Raw genomic sequence first — 24,672 nt, 5'->3', positions numbered from 1 at the left:
ACTACACACTTGCACTCAGACAACCCAATTTATATAATTTATATCACAATTATACCGAAATACTATACAGTCCACAAGTAAAAAGTACATATACGTTCTCACTACCATACTCAGGCAAACAAAGGAAATCACAATCATATTCAAATACAAGATGGAATAAATACAAATGCAATGTCAAATAATCGTGATATATGTCTGTCCTATGATACACATCCGCTGATCACCTCAGACCGGAACCCATGGGAACTCACATAGACCATGTATCCGCCGGAAGAGACCTCAGCTATAATATCCACAGGAAAAGACCTCGGCCAATATCTACCTGAAGAAAATTAAGGCGAGTATAGTCAAACTGAACTGCTTGATTCTAAGGTAGGTGATAAGCAGCTGCATCCGTGTCATAATATCCATCGAAAAAGACCTTGGCCGCCGAAAAAGACCTCGGCAAATCACCTTGATCCGTAAAAACCTCTGTATCAATATCCAGTATCTCACTCATATCATTTCTCAGCCATCACATATAAGTATATGCACAAGTAATGAGTGAAACATGAATAAATATTCACATATGATGTCATATAGTCTACAATCCAATAATATGTCAATATCTCGTAATTCACAATATTTAGAAAATTACCCCTATCCGAATTCCACTATCACACTTCAAATCATATAATTCAACTCAATCTAATGACCCAACAAACCCTAATCCTCTCACATAGAAAAATACAAGGTTTAACATACTTAACAAATGTTGGAATTCCATTTGCCTTAGCTAAAAGTCACGAATAATTCGAAATCACCGCTTTTCTCCCATGACAATACTCCAAATCACCACAATCTAATCAAATATAGGCTCACAATCACATTTTGAAGCTATTGACACTAAAATCAAGCAATTCGGGTGAAAATGGTAAAATGGTCAAAAATCTCATATCAAAAATCGAACTCGGAATCTGATTATTTTTAGATGAAAATGTTGCTCAAGTAATCAGGAATCTAATGGTGAAACCCATTTCAAAAATGAGGTTGAAATGAGTTCAAAATCTTCATTTCTCCTTTAAAAGTTCATGTTCAAGAAAACCCAAAATCTCCAATTTGAAATCCACAATTTAAAGTTAAAATTCGAAAATATTCAATGAAAATTGAAGAAAAGTGTTAGAAATACATTACCCAAGAGTTTTTTCATGAAAAACCTCGAAGAAATCGCCTAAATCGAGTTTGAAAATGTTAAAAATGATGAAAATACCTTAAACCTCGCCTAAACCCTCTCAGATGTCGCTTAAGCGACCGAACCTTCTTTTTAGTGGAGGTTCGCTTTCACGAACTCCACCTAAGTGAGTCCCTTTGCTTAAGCGAAGGGTTTCACTTAAGCAAAGTCCACTTAAGCAGACCCTGCATCAGCTAGCAAAAAGAGTTTAAGTCATAACTGAAGCCTCCGATCGGATCCTCGGGATTTTTTTGGAATTCCGTATGCACAAACCATATATACAATCCTACTAAATTCAATGTTTCGGACTCAATGGAGCCATCAAAATTCTAATTCGACGTCTCCTTGACCCTGAATCCGATAAGTCACAACTAAACTAGTTTCGGCACTTGAAATATCCAAAATACCCTCGGGACGTTTAAAAATTATAACGAAGCCATTTCTAGCATTAGAATCATCTCTCGAAACGATTGGAACAATTAGAAATCCAATCAAAGCACCCGAACCCCAAATGTTGACCAAAGTCAAACTTGGATCAAATTTTAACTCAATTTTTAACTTTGGACCTAAATTCCACGTTTTAACTCCGAATCTGATTCCGAAAACTCTCCTAGACTAATTTCCACATTCCGGAACTGATGGAATTGATGGAATTTTATTCCGAGACCCGAAACTCTAAATGACTGAAAAACTCAAAATTAGATAACTTAAGCCTTTAAAAAACTCATTTCTCAAGAAAAACCTCAACTTTTCACAAGATTTCCAAAAACTAACTTTCAGACTCAACCGAAAGTGACTCAGGGAAACTAACGGGAGGGGCTAAATGATAATTTTATCAAAAATAACCCTTAGGGTCATTACAAATAAACTGCAAATGAGGATATATATCACAAGAAAGAACTACAATAATACAACTAGTACAACGATAAAACACCGACAAGCTTAAACTCTCGGAAAGTAAGACAATACTCCACTACCTACTAACCTTCTACCGTAATACGCGTCCTCAACTATAGATAGCATTCAAATGATGAATATTGAGTTACAACAGTTGGGATGTGATTATGCATGTATTTTGCATAAGTAATATTAGGTTTGGTAGTTGATTAAGTTAGAAGAATTACATAGAAATTTAAAGCTTTGAGACATGAAAAATCACTATTTTCAAGAGTTATTGTTTGTAGATACTTTAAGGGATTACATGCAATGCTCTATCAGGATACAACAAAGCCTAAAACTTATATGCAATCGAATACGCTACTTTAGAGAATGCTTCATAGTTACAAAATAAAAAAGGAGACCTTTCAGGAAGAGTCACGCCTTTTCTGAATAGACGCAACCTCCAAATTAAAGGGCATTGCATTTATGTATTATGCCTTATTCGGGAAAAGGGCTAAATATACCCCTGAATTATTGTAAATGACATGTGTATACCCTTTGTTATACTTTTAGAACATCAACATCCTTACTGTCCAAATTTTAGAGCGTATATACTCTTTATACTAAAGGTGAGATACGTGTGTTAATTCTATCCATCGATATGATATTTATTAAAAATTTACCAAAAAGATAAACCCCATCTGAACTAATTAATGCTTATCGTGAAGATTGTTTCTCTCTGTGTTATATTTTGTGTTATGATATATATGCTTCAAAATTTGGACGATAATATTCTAAAAGTATAACAAGGCTATATACATATCATTTACCATAGTTCAGTATTTTTATTCCTTTTGCATGCCTTATTTCTAATGGAGTATATAATATTTAAATAACCAACTGAATATAAGAAAAAAACTTATGTTGTGTGGTTTTTGTAGGGTTTTTGACCGTGCTCTGCAATTTTCAGCTATCTTTCACCAAGCAAATAGCAATGGCGAAAGCAATATCAAGAAATCTACACATTCGCTATCTCTATAACTCCATTTGTTCAAGGAAGCCTTCATTTCATCTCTTACACAACGTTTCAAATGCTCCCACCACCACCAAATCTTTACCCCTTTCTCCATTGGTTAGTCTTCCTTGTCTGCCCAATTTTCTTTTCTTCCAATAAACTGATCCTTTTTTTTTTTGGTTATCTCTTTATAGTCTAGAATCTGATTCATGGGTTTCTTTTCTTGAATTACAGGCTATCCGTCTGGATCGATTGGAAAATGGGTTCATTTGTTACAGGTTTCTGTGCACCTCAAGTTCGAGTAATCAATCAAATTCCGGGTCTGGGGGATCTTCTGCCGGAGCAAATTCAGGGTCTGGTGGATCTTCTGCCGGAGCAAATTCTGGATACAGCGAGAGTTCTGGTGGTTCTCAGAAGACTGAACAGGGAAAGTCTATTCGGGGTAGTGTAAGTTTCTTTCTTTATTCACAAACATATACGCCCTCCATCCACTTTTGCTTGTCCAGTTTAGAAAATCAAGATATGATAAATCACTTCGTTTCTACAACATCAATGCACCCAGTGAATCCCACAAGTGAGGTCTTATGGCTTAGTTTCTAGTTTATCCTTATTAGTGTTGACTACAATCATTTCCCAATGCATTGAATTTGTTATATTCAAAGAGTGATATAGTAAAGATATAGTAAAATTGTCATTTTACTTATTGCTTAAGTTAATATTGGACAAATAAAAATGTAAGTAGAGAGTACTACTTATAACTTATGTAGATGCAGATCCCGAATTTAAGTCAGTGGTGCAGAACGTCACTGAACCCACTACACATGCTACAGTGGGCGTGCAAAATTAGTATGAAATAAAAACTTGGAAATTAGTGGGCGCATATATATATATATATATATGTTGTATGTATGGATATTGAGTCTGAGGTAGTGTGTTATGAAAACCTGTAGACTAACACATGCATCTGGACTATGTTTTATGTGTTATGTTTTGGCAAAAAATATATTTTGATCATATGGAGCTGCTGATATTTGCTGAATAAATTGGGTATTGAGCTTGTCTCTCAGATATAAACTGCAGTCTTTTTGCTTATTTTGTGTGATTGCCAGTTCCATTTTCCTGTTCTAATTTGGATAGCTGCACTTTTTATGGAATTATAGTATGGACGCAAATGCAATTTCATGTGTTTATAGTAGGGTGTCCAAACTTTTTTTATTTCTGTTGTTCCATAGAGTCTGCGATTGATAAGTAATATTTGATATGTGCAGCCTGTTTCATGGATGAGCTTCTTTCTACTTGTTTGCACTGGAGCAGGATTGGTATTCTATTATGACAGGGAAAAGAAACGGCATATTGAAGGTAGATTACTATGGTGAGTTTTATTAGTTTTAGGAAAAGAACTGTTGTAGGCTAATCACATACGAACATCGGTGAGATGCATATTAGATTTTTTTTGGGCTCATTAGATTTTGGGTTTGAGGACACCATGGAGGATGATAATTTTTTACATATTAATTTGCGTTTATAACAGCACATATTTGATTAGGCTGGTAGTTTCCTATCAGTATGTATGCATTTAGGTTTCTGGTTGTAGTACTGCCTCGCTCCAAGTATAGTGCGACAATGGTTGTGTGTGTAGACATATATGTCAGAATGCAGAGTCAGTAATTGAACAATGGATTTCAAAAGTCAACTTTTTCTTGTTCCTTGTTTTTTTTTTGAGAATGAAACTTTTGCTTGTTCCGTTTGTCAAATATAAGTTTAAATAACAAATCACATCACTTCTGGAGTAATAATTTGGCATCTATCTATTTGTCACATGTATATGGGCCTCTGCTGCAAAATCTCTGATTATGCTTGTTCTTTGGTCCACGACTGAACTTTTCTGCTCTTAAAAACAAAAAAACAAACCCTGGAAATTGTTTTTGAGGATGTTAGTTTTGCAAAGAAATAGTGTGGTGTAGTTTTTCCTTTGTCTTCTTTTGATAGGTTAAGTGTGCATTTTCAGTAGTATTTTATATCGGTAAAACACTGTTAAAGGGTCACATTTATTGAAATTATTACCATAGATTTCGGCTTAGTGTTACCCACAATAGTAGCTCTATTTAATGGGGACAAAACTACTTTGAGATTAAATACTCATTTTATGAAACTTAGTATTTTAAGAGGAAAGGTCAGATGAGGTCCTTCATCGTTTACTTCAAATAACAAACAAATGTATTTACTAATATTTTTCTGACCGTGTATTGATAAGATTCTGTTATGATTATTCAAATAAAGTTAAGGACCAATATATTACCCTTCCCTTTTGTTTCTTTTGTTCAGGAGCCTTAAGTTTGCTGTACTAATTTTTTGAAGTTTGTAAAATCATAGGCTACAATGTGTTCTTGCCTTGCCTCTAAGTTCTTCTCATTCTAGTTTGCTGATTAAGCCTGTTACCTGTTGTTACAGATATCACCAATGCCTCAAATTCTGTAAAGCAAGGACCTTCAGTAGGAAAAGCAGCCATTGGTGGTCCATTTAGTCTTATTGACCATAATGGAAAACCAGTAACTGAGAAAGACTTCTTTGGCAAATGGACAGTTGTATATTTTGGTTTCACTCACTGTCCAGATATATGTCCAGATGAGCTACAAAAACTTGCTGCTGCAGTTGATAAAATTAGTAAGACTTCTCATCATAGTTCTGTCCCCAAAATGGATGAAGTTTTGCATGGTTATTGTGATTGATCATTTCGTCAACCACGTATTATCTGGCATTAGTTTTTCATTCTGTTGTACATATATCCTTCCTCTTGCCTTTCAAGTTAATGTCTAATTATCCGTGTTTTAATCCAGACTTGATTCTCAATTTGTTTGTTCTGATGGAGGCAATAAGAACAGAACTATAAGTACATTCCAATTGTCAATCTTGATTCAGTGAAGAAAAACTGATGGTGCATATTAAGTATCATGTGAACTAAGAGCATGAAGTGCATAGTCTCAAACAGTATCCTTTTGCGTGCTTCAATTGTTACTCCATGTTGTGCATGAAAATGTTCAATCTTGTTTAATATTCTCATGTATGGTTCCAGTTTTTGGTTGTGAGAGAAAAGCCCACAAGTTATAATCTTTAGCTGTCATGATGTCTTTTTCCTTCTAATTTAAGCATGCAGAGATGTATTAATCTTCTAATTTTATAATATATTCAATATGCAGAGGAAACGTCTGGAATTCAAATAGTACCTATATTTATCTCAGTTGATCCAGAAAGAGATACGGTTGAGCAAGTAGGCGAATATGTTAAAGGTGCGTTTCAGATTGAATTGATTATATATTGTGCATTAATAAGATATACTTGTAATGTTGCAACTGACAATTTTGCACTCAATGTTTAGAGTTCCACCCAAACTTGATTGGCCTCACTGGTAGCCCAGAAGAGATAAAGAAAACAGCACGTGCTTATCGAGTTTACTATATGAAGACAGAAGAAGAGGGCTCAGATTACCTTGTTGATCACTCAATAGTCATGTATGTGTTACTTGATCCTGCTTATTCTAGTATGATTGCATATGCCAGTTTTGACTGCCTCTCGATTTCAATGTCTACAAACTGTATCAACACAAGAAAACCTTTAATTATTTCTTCTATGGTGCTTTAGATGATGTGGTTCACATATTAATGCGGGAAGCCGGGAATCATTCAAATTTATATAGGTATACCGGTAATACCATAAACAGTAAGCGTAAGAAAAATAACTTTATAACTTTGTAAATATTTTCATTATCTTTTTCCTCCATGTATCTTCTATCTGGAAAGCACTACTTATAGTAGTTGTAGTAGCCCTTCAGTTTCCATTTGATCACTTCAAAAGTATGCCTCCATTAGGACCTATGTGCGTGAGCAAAGTCTTATGGAGTTGCATATTTACTGATGGAGACCACTAAATAAAGAAGTAACCTATGTGTGGAGTGGGAGTGGAAAAATAGTTGAAGTTGGAAGTGGTAGCTGGTGAGTGAGCTCAAAGAGGTGTTAGATTTTCATTGGGAGATTGAGTGCTAAAGGATTGTTGGGAGATGGGTATTCATGATGAGTTTTAAAAGATGTTTTAGCTTGACTACTTTAAATTTGATTATTTCTCATTCTGTTTGGTTTTTGATTAACTAAACTTATGCTGTTTGAGTTAATGATTAGAACATGATTGGCTAATGAGTTAGTAATTATAACTAACTAACAAATTATAAGTTTTTTGGAAGTACCCTTCGGGGTGGCCCAGTGGTTTGAACTAGGGACTTCCATGTTGTGGAGGGGTCAAGTTCGAAACTCCTTGCCAGCGAAAGCAAGGGGTTTGCCTTCTGGGTCGAGCTCATCGCACCGGGTTTGCCTAGTGCGGGTTATCTCTTCTGTATGGTTTGCAAGCTATTGCATAGGAGCGGGAGTTTTACCCTGTGCGCACTCAAAGGGTAGCGGCTGCGGGTTTCCCTTGTTATAAAAAGAAAGTTTTTGTCAGCATTTTTTATCATTAATTCACAAATGTATTTTTCTTTCACATATTTACCAGAAACTAATTTTGAATGATGAAATTCATTTTATAATAAATACAAAGATATTCCATCTAGGAATCCAGTAGTCCAAAGTCCAAACTACTGAGAGACGTTATTTAAGCACTCTTGTCATGATACTACCTCCGGTCTATATTATATGGTGTTTTTAGATTGGGCACACCCTTTAAGAAGTTCACTCACCCCTAGGAAGTAAGAGGTGTTTTCACTAAATTACTCTTAATTAAATAGTACATATTTTATATGGTTTCTTGGGTATGTAAAAACTCACTTATCTAAATAAGGGTTAATTTGGTAAGAAATTATTAATATCTCCTTGGTTATGTTAAAAAAATATTAATTTTGGACTAAATGTAAAAGTTAAAAACACCATGTAATATGGACTGGAGGGAGTAGTTTGCACTTCTGTTTACTGGACAGATAACTGTCTCTCCTTATCCCACTTAGATGATACATTGACGGACATATCACGGTTTGACCATGACTATGATTTAGAATATTTGAAGATATTTCATGCAAGTGTTTGTTTATCAATTTGGTCCATTATTTAAACTTCAAACTAAAGATTTTGAAGTTTGAAAAGTAGAGTTTTAGGAGCATTTCAAGTTTTTTCTCACGAACTTTTAAGCTTTTTTCTCCATTTCCAAACACCAACAAATCCAAGTACTCTTTTCACCTTTGACTTCAATTACTCATTTCTTCAAATTTCAACCAAATCATGTCCAAATGCTTGAGGCTTTTAGCATATCGAAGGTTTCTTGCAAAACATTATTATGATCCATCTTGTAATTTGATGTGAATTTCCAGCGTAAAGTGATTTTTTGAGATATTTATGTCTTCCAAAAGTTGAGATCTTATGACATCTCTTAAAAGGGTTTATATTGTTATCAAAAGGTTTGGATTGTCAATGGCTGTGATATCAAAAGAGAGTACATGGATATTACTATAATATGGGAGTTTGATGATCAATTTGCAGGTATCTTATGGATCCTAAGATGGAATTTGTGAAGTTTTTTGGGAAGAACAACGACGTCGACATGCTTGCTGATGGAATAATTAAGGAGATAAAGCAATACAAGAAAGTCAAGGCATAATACTCTTGGAAAGGTCTAGCTGTTGCTAGAGCATTGAGCATTGCATTCGGTTAAAATTTGTGTACACAGTAAAGAAATTTTGAGTACTCAAGGTCTTTATACGATATTTGATTTTTCTTTTGATATCCAGCTTTCATTTATTTGAAGAAAACACTGTTGCATTTTGATGGTATACCTTACTCCCAAATTAGGATTATACTTGGCTCTGTAAACTATTTTTTAGTTTACTGGCATAACCCTTGGCAACTAAGTAAACGACGTTGTTTTCAATAATATGAGATTGATACAATACAATGCATTTTGCAGTTCACTAGAAGTTTCAGAATGTTGTCAATTTCTGGTTGATGTAATGAACTCTGCGTATATCGCTTGTGGCTGAACCACTAAAGAGTGGACCATAAGATTTAGGTCCACTTTCTTGTGAGATAAAAAGAAGCCTCAGAGGTTTGTGTCAGTTGTGTGACATACATAATCAAGTATTTGAGGCTTTCCTACGGTTACATATTACACTGTTTCTTCGGAAGAAAAAGTTGTATCCTGGTTTACTTTTTTCTGCTTCATGATATATCGCATCGACTCCTACATTTTTCATCCACATATCTTGAAGTCAAAAGGATGGATATATAAGAGAACAAGTGCAAATTGAGACCAAAGATGTTAAAACCAATCACTGCATCGTGAAGGATTCAAAATATGATGGTATTAACAGCTATCACTAACTGGACATAACTCATACATAGAAAAACTCGTTGCCACTTCACATTACATTTGTTATTCTATTTACAATTTATCTTCCTCTTCCTCCTTTACATGAATACTAGGTCCTTCAACACAATATTTCCCTTTTCCATTTCTGCTTCACAATTGTAAGTCCATCCATGTCAATTCAGTGTTTTCAGACACCAGATTAGGCCCTTTTCCAATCCATGGGGTCAACAACATAATCTGTATTGCCATTGCTTCCATCTGGATCAAATGCTTGTAATTGCAAATTACAATGGACAAATACCAAGTCCTGCAGCCTCTACTTTTCTATGAGATTCATCCCTTCTGTAAGTAATGTCTCGACCAAGCTCCTTTTCAGCCTATAATGTGAAGCACCATTGCATGTCTGACTTAAGTATCCGAACAGCAAGCCTTGGAAGTTCGGGACACTGACCTCTATGTTGTGACCACCAAAGTCCTGCAGCCATAACTTACAGGTTAACATACGAATTATATGTTAAGATGAAAATAGCAGAAAATGTATAAATCATACGACCTGGGGAAATATTTGATAGTTTATCTTTGAAACTTCCAAAATGAAATGTGCCCCTCCCCATGCGATACTCATCAATTTCCTGTGTGATCAAATCCTGTATAGGACGATCTTCTGTCATGAGAACAACACAACAACAAAGACCACAGGAAACTTCCACACCAGGGTAGAAGTCGCTTGAGTAAAAAAGGATTGGGTTCAAAAAGTAATCCGCAGCATGTAGATGACTGTGGAGGTATTCACCCCATATGTCATCTATGGCTTTCCAGAATCTTGCATAATGGGATCTTTTGTGTTTGAATTCCTTTTTGATGGTCTCTTTAGTTTGATATACTGTATCATATATAAAACCAACTTGTGGCTTATTAGTACAGTCTAGCAATTTTATAACTTCTACCAGGGGAATGGTTGCCTTCACAGCCATCGAATCCTCGGTCCAAAAAGATTGATCTTCAACCATTTCTGACATTCTTTTACCCTCACCCGTAGAAGCCAAGATTGAGCTATGCCAATCAGAAGATTGAAACATCCTAATTAAGCGTTCTTTCTGTGATACAATGTTCTCCATAGTCAAAAAGGGCACAATTGACCTCATCTTTGAAGACTTTACTAGATCATCAGGACAAGCATCTCTTAGAAGCTTCAGGACTGTAGCATGGCTGTAAATGAATTGTGTAAGTATTTTTGCCTTTTCCAAAACTTCTTGTATCGGGTTCGGGAATGTCTGTAACATAAGTTCCATGCAATGAGAAGCATCTACTGTCCAAAAAACTGTCTTACGTTTTTCCATTAGTTTCTTGCCTGCTTCCATCATGCAGGCAGATGTCGAGTATGCAACAATTTGGACGACAGTTTCAACTCCAACTTCCTCCAGAACCTCCTCAAGAAATAATACCGTGGCATCAACATTGCCATTGAAAGATGAAATATCTGATGACCGGAGATAAATGGTGCCCCTTGGGCAGTACACTAGGATATTAATCAGATTTCGACCATTTGAATCTACCCATCCATCTAGCAAAGCGCTACACCCTGTGCTTGCCCATGAACTTCTGATCTCCACTACATATTGTCACATCTCTCTCACTGCATCCTGAAGGATCCAACCTTTCAGCTCCCGACAACTTGGATTGTCTGTCCAGGACCAAGGGTGGCTTTTACCATCCTTTGGAAGTTAGGTGACCAGCTAGCATCAAAGTCGATTCCTGCTTCATAAAAAAATCTCCCTATAGATTTCGAAATCTCTGTTGAGGATGAATCTACAACACAACTACCAGCTATTTTTGTATTCACTCCGTCATGCTTTTTATTTGCACTCTCAGAACTCTGAGTGATATCACCATCTCGGGGGCACCAGTTGACACCGGAGGCATACAACAGACGAATGACAAGGCACAATAGATTTGCACAAGGTCATAAACGATGTTGTAACCTATATTGCTCAGATTTATCAAACATGTTTCTGCACCATGTCGGATCCTTCGAATATGCAATATGCATTACTTTTGGAGGATCCGACAGCACCTGTCGACATTTTCAAGGTCCAAACAACATAGGTTGTAACGGAATTATGAGCGATATGGTTTGTTTCACATTTCTAGCCGTAAATCCTCTCACATAAGTGTGCATTTGCGCATAAAGTAAATACATAAACAAACAAGAGTAATTATGCACAAGTTTAACATACTTGATGTGAGCAATACACAGTCAAGAGTGTGACCTAGCGATTCAGGAAGTGGATGTAAATCATGGGAGATCAAGGTCTAAATCATATTAGAGACAAAAAAATACTAGGTAATTTCTTTCCATTTGCTTAAGCCTTCAAAGGCAAAACAAGCTAGTTGTACACCATTGTTATAAGAAATCGAAAATATACGAGTATTATTATGCAATTTGGAGAGTTTTGGGCTAAAATCATCCTTGAAGTATGGCCCAAACTTAGGGTACATCCTTATGCTATAATTGTGAATAAAAAACATCCTTGAACTATCTCAAAGTTTTCAATAAACGTCTTTCTGTTAACTTTTGTTAAAAAAACTAATAGCTAAAATAAAAACATGTGCCAAGCACGTGACTTCCCCAAATCTCCATATTCTGTGGATTGATCATCTTCATCCTTCCGGAATGATAAGGCACAATTGCTGAACTTTCTTTCATGCTTTCAGGTGGAAAATAATCTGCTCCAATTAAAAGAGTTATGAACTTTATGAAAGGTTAGAATGCTAGTTTTTATTTTCGTCATATTTATTGTCTTGAAAGAAGTATTGTATCTGGTAAGGGAAGTAGAAATATCCATAAAAAAGATTTGCTATACCAATGTAAAATGCCCTTTACCTATTTGATAAAATGTTGAAAGGATTGCAAGCATATTGCATATGAATTTTCAAGTCTCATTGCCTTCTAAAGTAAATTTTGCAACTTCAAAGTTGCGAGGAGTTGTTTTTCAGTAGACGATTTCTGAAAATCGAACATTAATGCATTACATAATGTGACTCTCATCAGTAGACTATTTCTGAATACGGAACATTGATGCATTGCATAATGTGACACACCAAATCCAACACTCTCAATAATGTAATTTTGAGTTTGTCACGAAAGCGGTTGCAGTCAAAGATGAGAATGAGAAAATTGTTGGATTTAAATATACGAGTCTTAAATATATCAACATGATAGGGTACTCGAGAGATAGCAGAATGGGATATTGTTTCTTTTACCTTAATTTTGAGGCGAGGAAAGACGAGTTATAAAAATTAGGCTGAGCTTCAGCTCTTCTAGCGAAAAACAACTTAGGATAGAAATTTTTGTTTCGAGAGAGAAGGGTCAAAAATATACTCTCTGCTCTCTCTATTTTTTTTAAAAAACTTGCCATATGACATTTTACATGAATAAAATATTCCATTTTGACAAAACTTAGATAAACTATTAATATTGATTAAAAGTTAAGGATTAAATTATTTCTATCCCAAAAAAAGATATTATTTTTTTATAAAAGAAATTACTTTTTTAAAAAGAAATTATTAAATAAAATTTAAATTATTTTATTCACGCACTCCACCATCTCTCCCCCCTCCCCCACAATCCCCGTCCTTTTATTTTTTAAATTTTTTTTAAATTTTTTTTATAAAATATTTTTTTAAAAATTCATATATTTTAGTTGTATATATATATATCTAACACAAAAAAAGAAACAAAATTGAAAGCGGAGGGTTAGGTAGGACGGGTTAGAATTTTCTTTTTCTTTTATAAAAATAAAAATATCTAAATTATTATTTGAGGGGGGAGGAAAGATGAAGTAAGAATTTTTAATTTTTTTTAATAAATAAAAATAAAACTAAAAATTGAGGTGGGGTTTGGGGGGGGGGGGTATAGTGAGAGAAAGTTGTGGAGTGAGGTAAGAAAAATATTTTATATTTTATTTTACAATTTTTTTTGGGCAGGAGATAGTAATACTTTAATCTTAATTTTAACTAATTCTAATAATTTATTTAATTTTTGTTAAGATGAAATATTTTGTCCATGTGGAGTGTAATGAGACAAATTTTTTTAAATGAAAGAGAGAGTGTAGTACACACATCATGATAAGAGTGAAATAAAAGAGACAAATATATTTCTCAAAGTAATGTTTAGGTATGAAAATAACAAAGAGGAATAGTCCAAACCTGTTTTTGACACTTATCTCTTTTGTTTTAGAAGCCAGAAGCTTTGCTTAATATGGAAGATGATCGGGTGGGAATTGGGACGAAATCAATCCAACCAAAATATGGATATTTGGGGTAAGTCACATGCTTGACACATGTTTTTATTTCTGTTAGTTTATTAACAAAAGGATGTTTATTACAAAATTTGGGATAGTTAAAGGATGTTTTTTTGTTAACAATGGTAGTATAAGGATGTACCCTAAGTATGTGCTATACTTCAAGGATGATTTTAGCCAAAAAGAGAACTAAAAAGATATCATTTAGTTCCCTTGAAGAGGAGACATCAGAGCTAAAGTTAGAAAACCTTCCTTCTTAACAAAGAGAACTTATTTTTGAGCCACCTGTTTGAATGGCAAAACCAAACTAGAAATTACCATAGCAAGTGTGCAAGTAAATATGATTGTCTATTGGTTTGGTCCTTAATGATTAAAAAGATGCATCCAAATATCGTCTACTTTAGGCTTGATGAGTTCTTGGATGGAAAATTTGCACTGTAATGTTCACAAATTACTACTTTAGAAAGACTCATTACCAGTTACCACTACACATTTGCTACTCTATATACATTTGTCTTCCTTACTCTTCCTTTTACTCTTCCACTTCCTCCTTTACATAAATAACAGCTCTTTCAACATAAACTTTTTCCTTTCCATTTCTGCTTGCCAATTCCAAGTCCATCCATGTAAGTTGAGTGCTTTCAGACACCAAATTTGGCCCTTTTCCGACTATCCACTCATCCATGGGGTCAACAACATAATCTGTATTGTCATTGCTTCCATCTGGATCAAAAGCTTGTAATTGCAAATTACAATGGACAAATACCAAGTCCTTCAGCCTTTGCTTCTCTATCGGATTCATACCTTCTGTAAGTAATGTCTCAACCAAGCTCCTTTTCATCCTATAATGTGAAGCACCATTGCATGTCTGACTAAGGATCCGAACAGCAAGCCTTTGAAGTTCGGGAAACTGAACTCCATATTGTGACCACCAAAGTGCTGCAACCATAACTTACAGGTTAACATATGAATTATGTCTCAAGATGAAAAAAACAGAAAATGTATAAATCATACGACCTGGGGAAATATTTGATAGTTTATCTTTGAAACTTCCAAAATGAAACGTGCCCCTCCCCATGCGATACTCATCAATTTGTAGTGTTATCAAATCCTGTATATGACGATCTTCTGTCATGCGAACAACACAACAACAAAGACCACAGGAAACTTCCACATCAGTGTAGAAATCACTTGAATAAAAAAGGGTTGGGTTCAAAAAATAACCCGCAGCATGGAGAGGACTGTGGAGGTATTCATCCCATATGTCATCTATGGCTTTCCAGAATTTAGCATAAAGGGATTTCTTATCTTGGAACTCCTTTTTGATGGTCTCTTTAGCTTGATCTAGTGTGTCATATATAAAACCAACTTGTGGCTTATTAGTACCATTGAGCAACTTTATAACTTCCACCAGGGGAATGGTTGCTTTTGCAGCCATCAAAGCCTCAGTCCAAAAGGATTGATCTTTAACCATTTTTGACATTCTTTTACCCTCACTCGTAGAAGCCAAGATTGAGGTACTCCAATCAGAAGACTGAAACATCCTAATTAAGTGATCTTTCTGTGATACAATGTTTTCCAGAGTCAAAAAGGGCGCAATTGACGTTATTTTTGAAGACTTTACAAGCTCATCACGACAAACATCTCTTAGAAGCTTCAGGACAGTAGCATGGCTGTAAATAAATTGTACGAGAGTTTTTGCCTTCTCCAAAACTTCTGGTATCCAGTCTATCTTCGTTAATTTTTGTAACATAAGTTCCATGCAATGAGAAGCATCTACAGTCCAAAAAACCGACTTGCATTTGTCCATTAGTTTCTTGCCTGCTTCCATCATGCAGGCAGATGTCGAGTATGCAACAATTTGGACCACAGTTTCAACTCCAACTTCCTCCAGAACCTCCTCAAAAAATAATAGCATGGCATCAACATTCCCATTGAAAGATGAAATATCTGATGACCGAAGATAAATGGTGCCCCTCGGGCAGTACACTAGGATATTAATCAGATTTCGACCATTTGAATCAACCCATCCATCTAGCAAGACGCTGCATCCTGTGCTTGCCCATGAATTTCTGATTTCCGTTACATATTGTTGCATCTCTTTCACTGCATCCTGAAGGATCCACCCTTTCAATTCCTGACAACTAGGGAATTTTATTGTCTGCCCAGGACTAAGGGTGGCTTTTACCATCCTTTGGAAGCTAGGTGACCTGATAGCATCAAAGTCGATTCCTGCTTCATAAAAAAATCTCCCTATAGATTTTGAAATCTCTTGTGAGGATGAAACTACAACAGAACTACCAGCTACTTTTGAATTCATGCCATTATGTTTTTGATTTACACTTTCAGAAGTCTCAATGACATGCGTCTTATTTGGTTCACCATCTCGAGGGCACCAATTCCTCTTCAAAGGAAGGTTTGGGTGCTGAAGTTGCCCAACTTCCTTGATTAAATTTCCATTTTTCTTACCAAGTATCTCAGCCTCAAGTGCTTCTTTCACAAGTATAGGAGTCTCCAAGCAAGGAGTTACATCTCCACGAATGCCTCCTAAGTGGTGCTTAAGCCGATTAAAACCAGAAACAATTTTACCACAATAGTTGCACTTAATTTTTGACTTCTTCTGATCAAGTACCACACCATGTTGATGAATATCAATTTTATCTCGAGTCATCGTCCACGTTTATATTGAGTGTTCTTCAACTGCAAAACTGAAATCCATGAGTTGTTAAGACCTCTTTAAAAAAATTGATACACTAGAGAGTACCCATAATTTTCATTCTGAAGATATGTGAAGTTATAAGATCCTTGATATCAGTTAAACAGTGACCAAATAAACAGTGTAGAAACAGAACAAATATTCAATCATGATTGTAATGAAAAATGCAAGTGTCAATTTAATTTGAAGCATGGCATCAGTAAAAATACAACACATTAATAATACCCAAGGAAGATTTTATAACCGCTTGATCGAATTGTTATCTACATTGAAAAAAGCTTGCCTGAATGTTCTACATCATTACATTAACAAAAGAAGAAATTTTGACGTGGTCACTACATTAAAGAAGGCTAACTAATGTATCAGAAAATCCCCAAAAACAATGTCTAGTGTGTTATGTACCTTTCCTCTACTAGGATTTGAACGTGACACCTCAGACAAGTAAGCCACACTTTTGTGGTCGCAAGAGGCATATAACATATTAGAACAAGGTAATAAGCATGCCTAACTTATGGAGATATAGATGAGACTTAATTAGATGAGCAGAACTGAATTATGAGCCAAGTGACTTTTTTTTTTCTTCACAAAAGAAGATCACACACTGTCAAATACATAAACAAACAAGAGGTAAGTATGCTCTGACTTTAACATAGTTGATGTGAGCTTTATACGCACCAAAGGGTGTGATCTAACGGTTTCAATGAAGATGATGAGAACCATGGAAGATCATCAGGGTTCAAATCCTAGTAGCAACAACAACAACAACAACAACCCAGTGAAATCCCACATCGTGGGCTCTGGGGAGGGTAAAGTGTACGCAGACCTGACTACTACCAATGTAGGATGACTGTTTCCGAAAGACCCTCGGTTCAAATCCTAGTAGAGATGGGAAAAAAAAACACTAGGCATACTTTCCATCTTGATTATTTGACCACTCCTTGCTACCAATAGCAATTTCTTCCAGGTTCAATATAACACAAAGTTTAAATATCATTATTAATAAGTAACACAGTTTTAATGCATTTCTACAACACTTTTCAACTTTTTATTTAAATGCTATTGAGAGAGACTATCCAATTCAAGGAGGAAATAACATTATTTTCACTCATTTGTCCAAAAATATAATATATAATGCCAAAATAGGGGTAAAAGCCTTCAGTTTGAAAACAAATACACACCTATCTTGTTCTTGTTTTTACAATCTTACTGCTACTAAAAACTCATTTTTAATGGGAAAAAGGAAAGTAAAAAGGGTAGGAACAACATAAACGAAAAAAAGAAAAAAAAGAAAGAAGTTGACATTCAGAAATTCTTGAAAAAATTAAGTCATTGTAAGTAATCTCCTCATGAAAATGTACAAACAGTAAAAAAAAATTGCTTTAGAAAAGATCCATTCCATTTGTTTCAGAATATTCTACAGCAGAAAAAAGGAGCAGAGTATTTGAAGCAGAAGTAGAGCAAAATCAGAAGCAAATAATCAGAGAAAAGCTAAAAAGATTACAGCTTTGGGAAGGATTAATAGACTAGAAAGAAGGTAATGACATGTACCAATATCAAGAACTGCACAAGTAGTGTCAGTTTTGCTTGCTGATATCTATTTCTATTTGATGAGAGAAGGAAAAAGAAAGCTTAACAAAGTATCAAGAGTGAAAATGGGGTGCGGAGAAATCAAGAAATAGCACCATTGATGCTCTCAGTCTCTCTCTACATAGGGAGTACAGTTTTGTCTCTCTATTTCATTGGAAAATGGATTGGCATTTTCTGAATAGGAAGTAACGGAAGAGGAAAGGTTTTAAAAGCAAAAAAGACAAAAAACAGAGAGAGAAAAAGAGAAAGATTACTGCAAACTTGCAAGTAATCCACACTGACGTTATTTTACTCACAAAATGATAAAAATAGTGTCTTTATGTTCAAGATAGGTTCAAAATAGACACTTTTGATTTTTTAAAATTTGTTAAAACTTAAAAATATTTAATAATTTATGTTTTTTAAATTTGATGAAATGATTAAGAAAACAAATATAGGACATTTTTATTTGAAGCTTGATTAATATGAATTATTAAGACTATCTCTAATCCTTGCTTCAAATGCCAATTTGAAGGAATACATTCTAACCTTGCATTTTTTGATGTGACACTATTCATCAACTTCAAAATATTATTTGAATATTTTCTTTATTTTTATTTTATAATATTTTTAATATAACATTTTTAATATAAAGTACTATAAGTTGAATATTTTTGTTGAAATTAAAATAAATTTTTACCATGATGTAATATTTATTTAATTGTATTTCATCAATAATTTTAATTTTATTTGAATTTTTCATTAATATTTAAGATATAAAATATTTATTTGTAATTTATATTATTTAAAAATTCAGAATTTTATATTAAATAATTAATAAGAAAAAAATATGAATTATATAGGGTGATTATGTTTAAAAAAAAGAACAAAACATTATTTTATGAAATAGAAAGATAAAAATAAAAATAATAATATAATATTCAAGTGAGAAGAATAAAAAAAAATATTTTTGATGTAAAATTTGATACACAAGTTGATTTGCACAAAATTTAAAGGAAAATTTCAAGCAAAGGTTGGAGATGCCCCAAGGTCAAATTTTAGACGACATAAGGTCAGAAAATATATTTATCCAGACTTGAGACATAGATGACCTAAATTCAATAAATCAATTTAAACACTTCAATTTTTGTGCAGATTTTAGCGAAGTAGATTAGTTTTTTTTTTTTTATCTCAATAACTTTTACGTATTTGCTTTTTTTTTTTTACCAAATTCAAATAGTGCACAATATTATTTTTTTGGAATATTTTAATTTAGATATAAATATATATTTTACGTTTTAAACTTGTTTTATAAATGATTTTTTTGTTATTTGATCTATTCAGACACATATGATGATTGGGGGGGGGGTTAGAGGGGGTTAGAGGTGTTCATGGTCCGATTTGATTCGGTTTTTGGCTAAACCTAAACAAAATCAATTAAGATGATTTTTTTTTAATATTCAAACCAAATCAAATCATTATAGTATAAATTCTATCGGTTTCGGTTTTATCGATTTTGTCGGTTTTATCGATTTGGCTCATTTTTTACAGGTTGAAATAATATATTTTATAATGTAAAAAAATTGACAAACTTATTTACTACCTTCATACTGCAAATCAATAGAATTTCAAAACAATTGTCATTAATCTTCAAAGATGTCTGAACTTATTCAGAGATAGTGAGGATAGAAGAAAAGTATATAAGCTAAATAAGTTACCATCTAAAGTCCAAGTTAGAGCTATAAGAGAGAAGCAAATATGGTTCCAATAATAACAAACTTGAATATGTCTTGACTGAAACTATGTATGATATTCTTGTAAAGTATATAAGTTAAAATGATAAGCTCTAAAAAAGACAAAATATCAGCAACATAAATCCATAAGTTGGTGGATTGTTCAACTCCTACGGTTCACGAAGGAAATAACTTCAAAAATAAAAAATTGATAGCCTGTTTTAACTGTCCAAGTTTGATACCGAATCTGAGAAGAGGAATCACTAGAACAAAATGAAGTCATTCAAGAAGCATCATTTTTTCACTACTGCATGAAGTAATTGAAGCATTCCAGCCGTGGCCAATAGAAAACTTGCTACTTTACCTTTCTCCAAGATGAAACTATTTGGAAAAAAAACTGAAAGCACGTATCAGCACAGCAACATATGCAAAAATAGCCTCGAAAGAAATTACAAAATTTCCACCACGAGGAAGATAACAACTACTGCATAATAGTACAACCTCCACAACAACAAAATTAAGAAGGCTAGCTCATAAAAGGTTAATTATATACATTACATTTTCATTAATCAAGTTGAGAAAATAACAAGGTCTTTAAACAGTCCTCCGAATGATCAACATTCAACACAAAAGAATCATATACCAAACTATCACCAGAGAAAGATCACTTAATTGTTTGCATAAAAGTGTGATTAAATACAAAAAAATAAGTCAATAGTATAATCCAAAAGTACTTCAGGTGAAGCAGCAACAAAAACCTGGAAATTAACTACCAAAGAGCAAAACAGTTGCACTACGAATTTCAATTACAACATCCAAACTAATCAATACTCAAGGTTATGTCAGCATATTCTGAAAAAAAGAAGAAGAAAGTTTAACAAAGTAGGTGTTAAAACTTTTTAAAACATAAAAGACATATTCATAAAGAGTTAAATGTGTAAATTTATCTTTTTCAACTATCTCAAGTTTCTGAATTTCTTCTAAAAGATCTTCAAGCTTGCATTCTTTGGAAGTTGATCTTAACCATTGTTGAGTGCAAATAAGAGTTTCTACTGTCTTTGGAGATAAAGAACTTCGATAAGAGTCAAGAATCCGACCACCGATGCTAAAAGCTGATTTAGAAGCAACAGTAGAAATAGGAATAGAAAGAACATCTCTTGTCATCCTAGAAATAATTGGACATCTAGCCGAAGAAACTTTCCACCAAGCCAAAATATCTAACTCTTTGGTCTTTTTCAAGTCATCTACCAAGTACTTCTCAAGTTCTGATTTATTTTCAGTATTGTCTTCATCTGCCAAATATTTCTCCCATTGTGATTGCCACATCTCGTCACTATGCATGGTATCAATTTAATCATTCAAGCTTGTTTGACCATCAATTTTATCAGTATGAGTCCTACAAAAAGAATTCATGTAGTAATCATACAAGCGACTCAAAGTATCCATCGCCTTTTTCGATTTTTCGGCTCCCACCAAACAACTATAAGAATTTTTAAACAAATATTCCACATATTTCAATTTGTATCGAGGATCCAAAACAACAGCAATGAATAATAAGTTGTTCATACTTTCAAAAGTACCCCAGTATTTATTAAATTTAAGCTCCATCTTTTTAGCCATGCCACTCAAAATAAAATCTTCACTATGAACAAATTTGCAAATTATCCTTTGAAGATTAAAGATCTCATGGAAGAAAGAATTGGAAGTAACATATGAAGTTCCTGAGAATTTCAAAGTTACTTGGTAGAAAATCTCAAGGAACTTAATGAAAACTTTAACATTCTTTCAATCATCTATTGATGGATTCCCTCCCACATTATTTGTTTCTAAACAATACTTGAGGTAATTGTGATCATCATCATACATTCTTGAAAATGCCCTTTCAAATTTTACAGCTGTATCTAGCATCATATATGTGGAGTTCCACCTAGTCTCAATATCTAAAGTCAAAAGACCATGAGTGTCAATCTTAACCTTCTCGACAAATAACTTAAAGGAATCAAACCTTCCAGCTGAGGACTTAACATATTTGATAGCATTTCTTACTCAAAAAATAAACTCATTTTGTTCACCGAGTCCTTCTTTCACGATCAAATTTAGAATATGAGCATTACATCTAACATGTAAGAACTCATTTCCTAAGATGCCTCCTTTCCAATCCTCAGTTCTTCTCTTCAAGTGTTTAATTGCAGAATCATTAGCAGTTGCATTATCTAAGGTCACCGTGAATATGTTATCAATTTTCCAATCAAATAAGCACACCTCAATCCTCTTAGCAATTGTTTCACCCTTATGATCTGATGTTTGGAAAAAAGTTGAAAATTTTCTTTTTCAGATTCCACTCATCATTGATCCAATGGGCAGTGACAACCATATAAGTTAGATTTTGAAGTGATGTCCATGTATCACTAGTAATACATACATGTTGATTATGAATAAGCTTTTGAAGTTTTTCTTTCTCTTCTTGATCTATTTTCAAACATTGTCTAGCAACAGTCAAGTGAGAAGGTAATTGAAAATTAGGCAAAACAACTGCCATTAATCTCCTAAAACCTTCTCCTTCAACAACTTTAAAAGGTTGTTCGTCAATAATGACAAACTCAGCAATGGCTCTCCTAATCCCCTTTTTTAACTACCTTGATTCTTAATTGATTTCTGTCAATAATTCTAAGAGGGAAATTAGGAAAAACCTCATTTAAATGTCTCCATAGCGTTGAGGTCCCATTCGTACTTTTAAAAGCAAAATTACTAGTACAATAGTTACATTTCACCCTTTTCTTACCCCATTTATCAAGATATTCAGTATAGTGTTTCCAAACGCGGAATGTTCTCCTTTCACTACTCACAAGGCTACAATCAGGATCGCAAAGAGTTGTTTGTTTTCGCTTTTTAGCATGATAGGGAGTAATATCATGAGTTTTATCACCGTCAAGCTCAAGTTCCAGCAAAGTAGTTGAAGATACTTTGTTGGTTACCTCCACTGGCTCCACCTCTTTTTGAGTAGTTGTAGTTTCCATATGAAAAAAGTATCCAAAATCTAAATAAATAGAGAAATCCAAAATCATTAGATAAAAACTAAATCAACAGAAAAAACCTAAATCAGTGGAGAAAATCTAAAATAACAGAGAAATAAAATAAAAAACACATACAAGATGAAAGACTAGAGAAGTAATTCATTCAAGTAAAATTTCAAAGACACAAAAATATTTACACAAACAAAGAGTAGGGAACATACAAAAAGTAATCAAACAAGTAAAAGGAAGAAAAAGTTACAGACTTAGAGGGATTAAAGCTTCTTGCACTCAATTGTTATCGTGAGAGACTGAGAGCAGAATAGAGGTCTATAGGGTTTGGGAGAAAATAAGAGGGAACTGAAAATCTAACGAGGGAAAAATTATTTATGTTAACAATTCAGTAAGGATTTTTTATTTTACTTTAAATGTAAATGGGCTTGGGGATCATGGGCTAGACTTTTTTCTTGGATTGGTCCTAAATTATGAAGAAGTTAAAAGATAGATAAAGTTTAATAAACACATATAAATATATATAATATTTTAAATATGAACATATTTATCAGTTCGGTTCGGTTTAGTTCGGTTTTCTTTATGGATAACACCAAATCAAACCAAATATTATCGGTTTTTAAAAATCTAAAATCAAACCCAATCAAATCGAGCCGATTTTCGATTTATTAAATCAGTTTGACTTGATTTATCGGTTCAGATCAATTTTTTGGTCTCGTTCGAACACATCTGGGTGGGGTGATAGTGGTATCGCCAAAAGAGCTGATTTATCTAAATCTTGCCAAAAGTGAGTATCAATTAAATGATTTTAAAAAGGTGTGTACAACTTAAATAATATCGTCCAAATAGGTTGCCTCATGAAATTTGTAAAAATTTCAGAGGGCTCCTTATTTGATTGCCCTCATTTAACACATACTCGTTTTAAAAGAGAAGTAAAACTCTATATTATAAATCACAAATATACTTTTTACTATTTACTAAACTAATTTTTTGTTACAATACATAACAATTTTGAAATTTTAAATGTCTCACATTTTTTGGCTCAAAATTACGAACATTATTTTGAAATTAATTCTCATTAGTTACCCAATTAATTCTATCACTTTTCATATTTTAAAATCATTTTATATCTTTATACAAATCAATCAAAATCATTTCTCTTACTCTTTCTTTCATAACTCTCCATATTTTTCAGATTTTTTTGACAAATTTCATCGTCGCCTTCTTCCTCTTATGTTATATAGTCTGTGATAACTTATAGGGTCTTAAAGTTTTCTCTGTAGTTTGAAACTATATGTATGGATTGGATATACAAATTGATTTACTTATTTTTTTTTATATCAGATTATATACAAATATGTTTTAATTTATGTAATGTGTATAATGACTATGAAAACCTGCATCACGCGAGTACGAAATGTACTTTGCATAGTAAAGCCAAATATGTTGTAGTGATCCATCATAGTCGTTATGAGAAATCCAATAGTGGAAGGATTTGGGCTAGAAAATTTTTCATGTAGTAACTTAAAAATTTCAGGCTAGGCCAGTCTCAGGCTAAATATGAGCGAGGTGAGGTCTAGGGCAATCCAGGTGAGGATTGAGGTTAATGTCTAAGTATGGATTGGTCTTTCTAATAGCTAAGATGTTAAGAAACGTGTAGGAATTTTCACAAGAGAATTCGGGTGAGTAGAATTTCCGATATTGAACTAGGCATTATAGGGTGATATTAGAATATGAAGGTTAAAAGGCGTGTTGCAAAATAGGGGCTTTTAGAATGATTTTAGAGGTTTTTTCTCTATGCAATTTGCTATAGCAGGTAAAATTTCAATAAAGAGAGTAAAATTCCGCTATGGCGGGGTCGCGATAGCAGGCTAGTCGTGAATT

The 24,672-nt window shown here is 33.7% G+C and overlaps 2 protein-coding genes and 1 pseudogene across 3 annotated transcripts; 1 reads left to right on the top strand and 2 right to left on the bottom strand.

Annotated features, from left to right (window-relative positions):
* The first annotated feature begins 2,937 nt into the window (after positions 1-2,937).
* Positions 2,938-9,032, top strand: LOC129882390 (protein SCO1 homolog 1, mitochondrial). Its single transcript, XM_055956661.1, has 7 exons — positions 2,938-3,221; positions 3,339-3,551; positions 4,373-4,463; positions 5,556-5,768; positions 6,302-6,391; positions 6,481-6,613; positions 8,621-9,032. The coding sequence occupies exons 1-7, from the start codon at positions 3,084-3,086 to the stop codon at positions 8,736-8,738; spliced, it is 996 nt and encodes a 331-aa protein (XP_055812636.1). The 5' UTR covers positions 2,938-3,083; the 3' UTR covers positions 8,739-9,032.
* A 403-nt stretch (positions 9,033-9,435) lies between these two features.
* On the bottom strand, positions 9,436-11,170 carry LOC129883429 (uncharacterized; annotated as a pseudogene).
* Positions 11,171-14,077: 2,907 nt separating this feature from the next.
* On the bottom strand, positions 14,078-18,293 carry LOC129882389 (uncharacterized). 2 transcript variants are annotated; one of them, XM_055956659.1, is made up of 3 exons: positions 18,015-18,293; positions 14,768-16,458; positions 14,078-14,689 (listed from the first exon to the last, which is right to left on the bottom strand). In XM_055956659.1, the coding sequence occupies exons 2-3, from the start codon at positions 16,419-16,421 to the stop codon at positions 14,283-14,285; spliced, it is 2,061 nt and encodes a 686-aa protein (XP_055812634.1). In that variant the 5' UTR covers positions 16,422-16,458; positions 18,015-18,293; the 3' UTR covers positions 14,078-14,282. The 2 variants fall into 2 exon arrangements, with proteins under 2 accessions (XP_055812634.1, XP_055812635.1); XM_055956660.1 differs by having other exon boundaries at positions 14,768-16,450.
* Between the last annotated feature and the right edge of the window lie 6,379 nt (positions 18,294-24,672).

This window comes from Solanum dulcamara, chromosome 3, assembly GCF_947179165.1.
Source record: "Solanum dulcamara chromosome 3, daSolDulc1.2, whole genome shotgun sequence".
Classification (NCBI taxonomy): Eukaryota; Viridiplantae; Streptophyta; class Magnoliopsida; order Solanales; family Solanaceae; genus Solanum; species Solanum dulcamara.
This window is presented reverse-complemented; position numbering and strand designations above follow the sequence as displayed.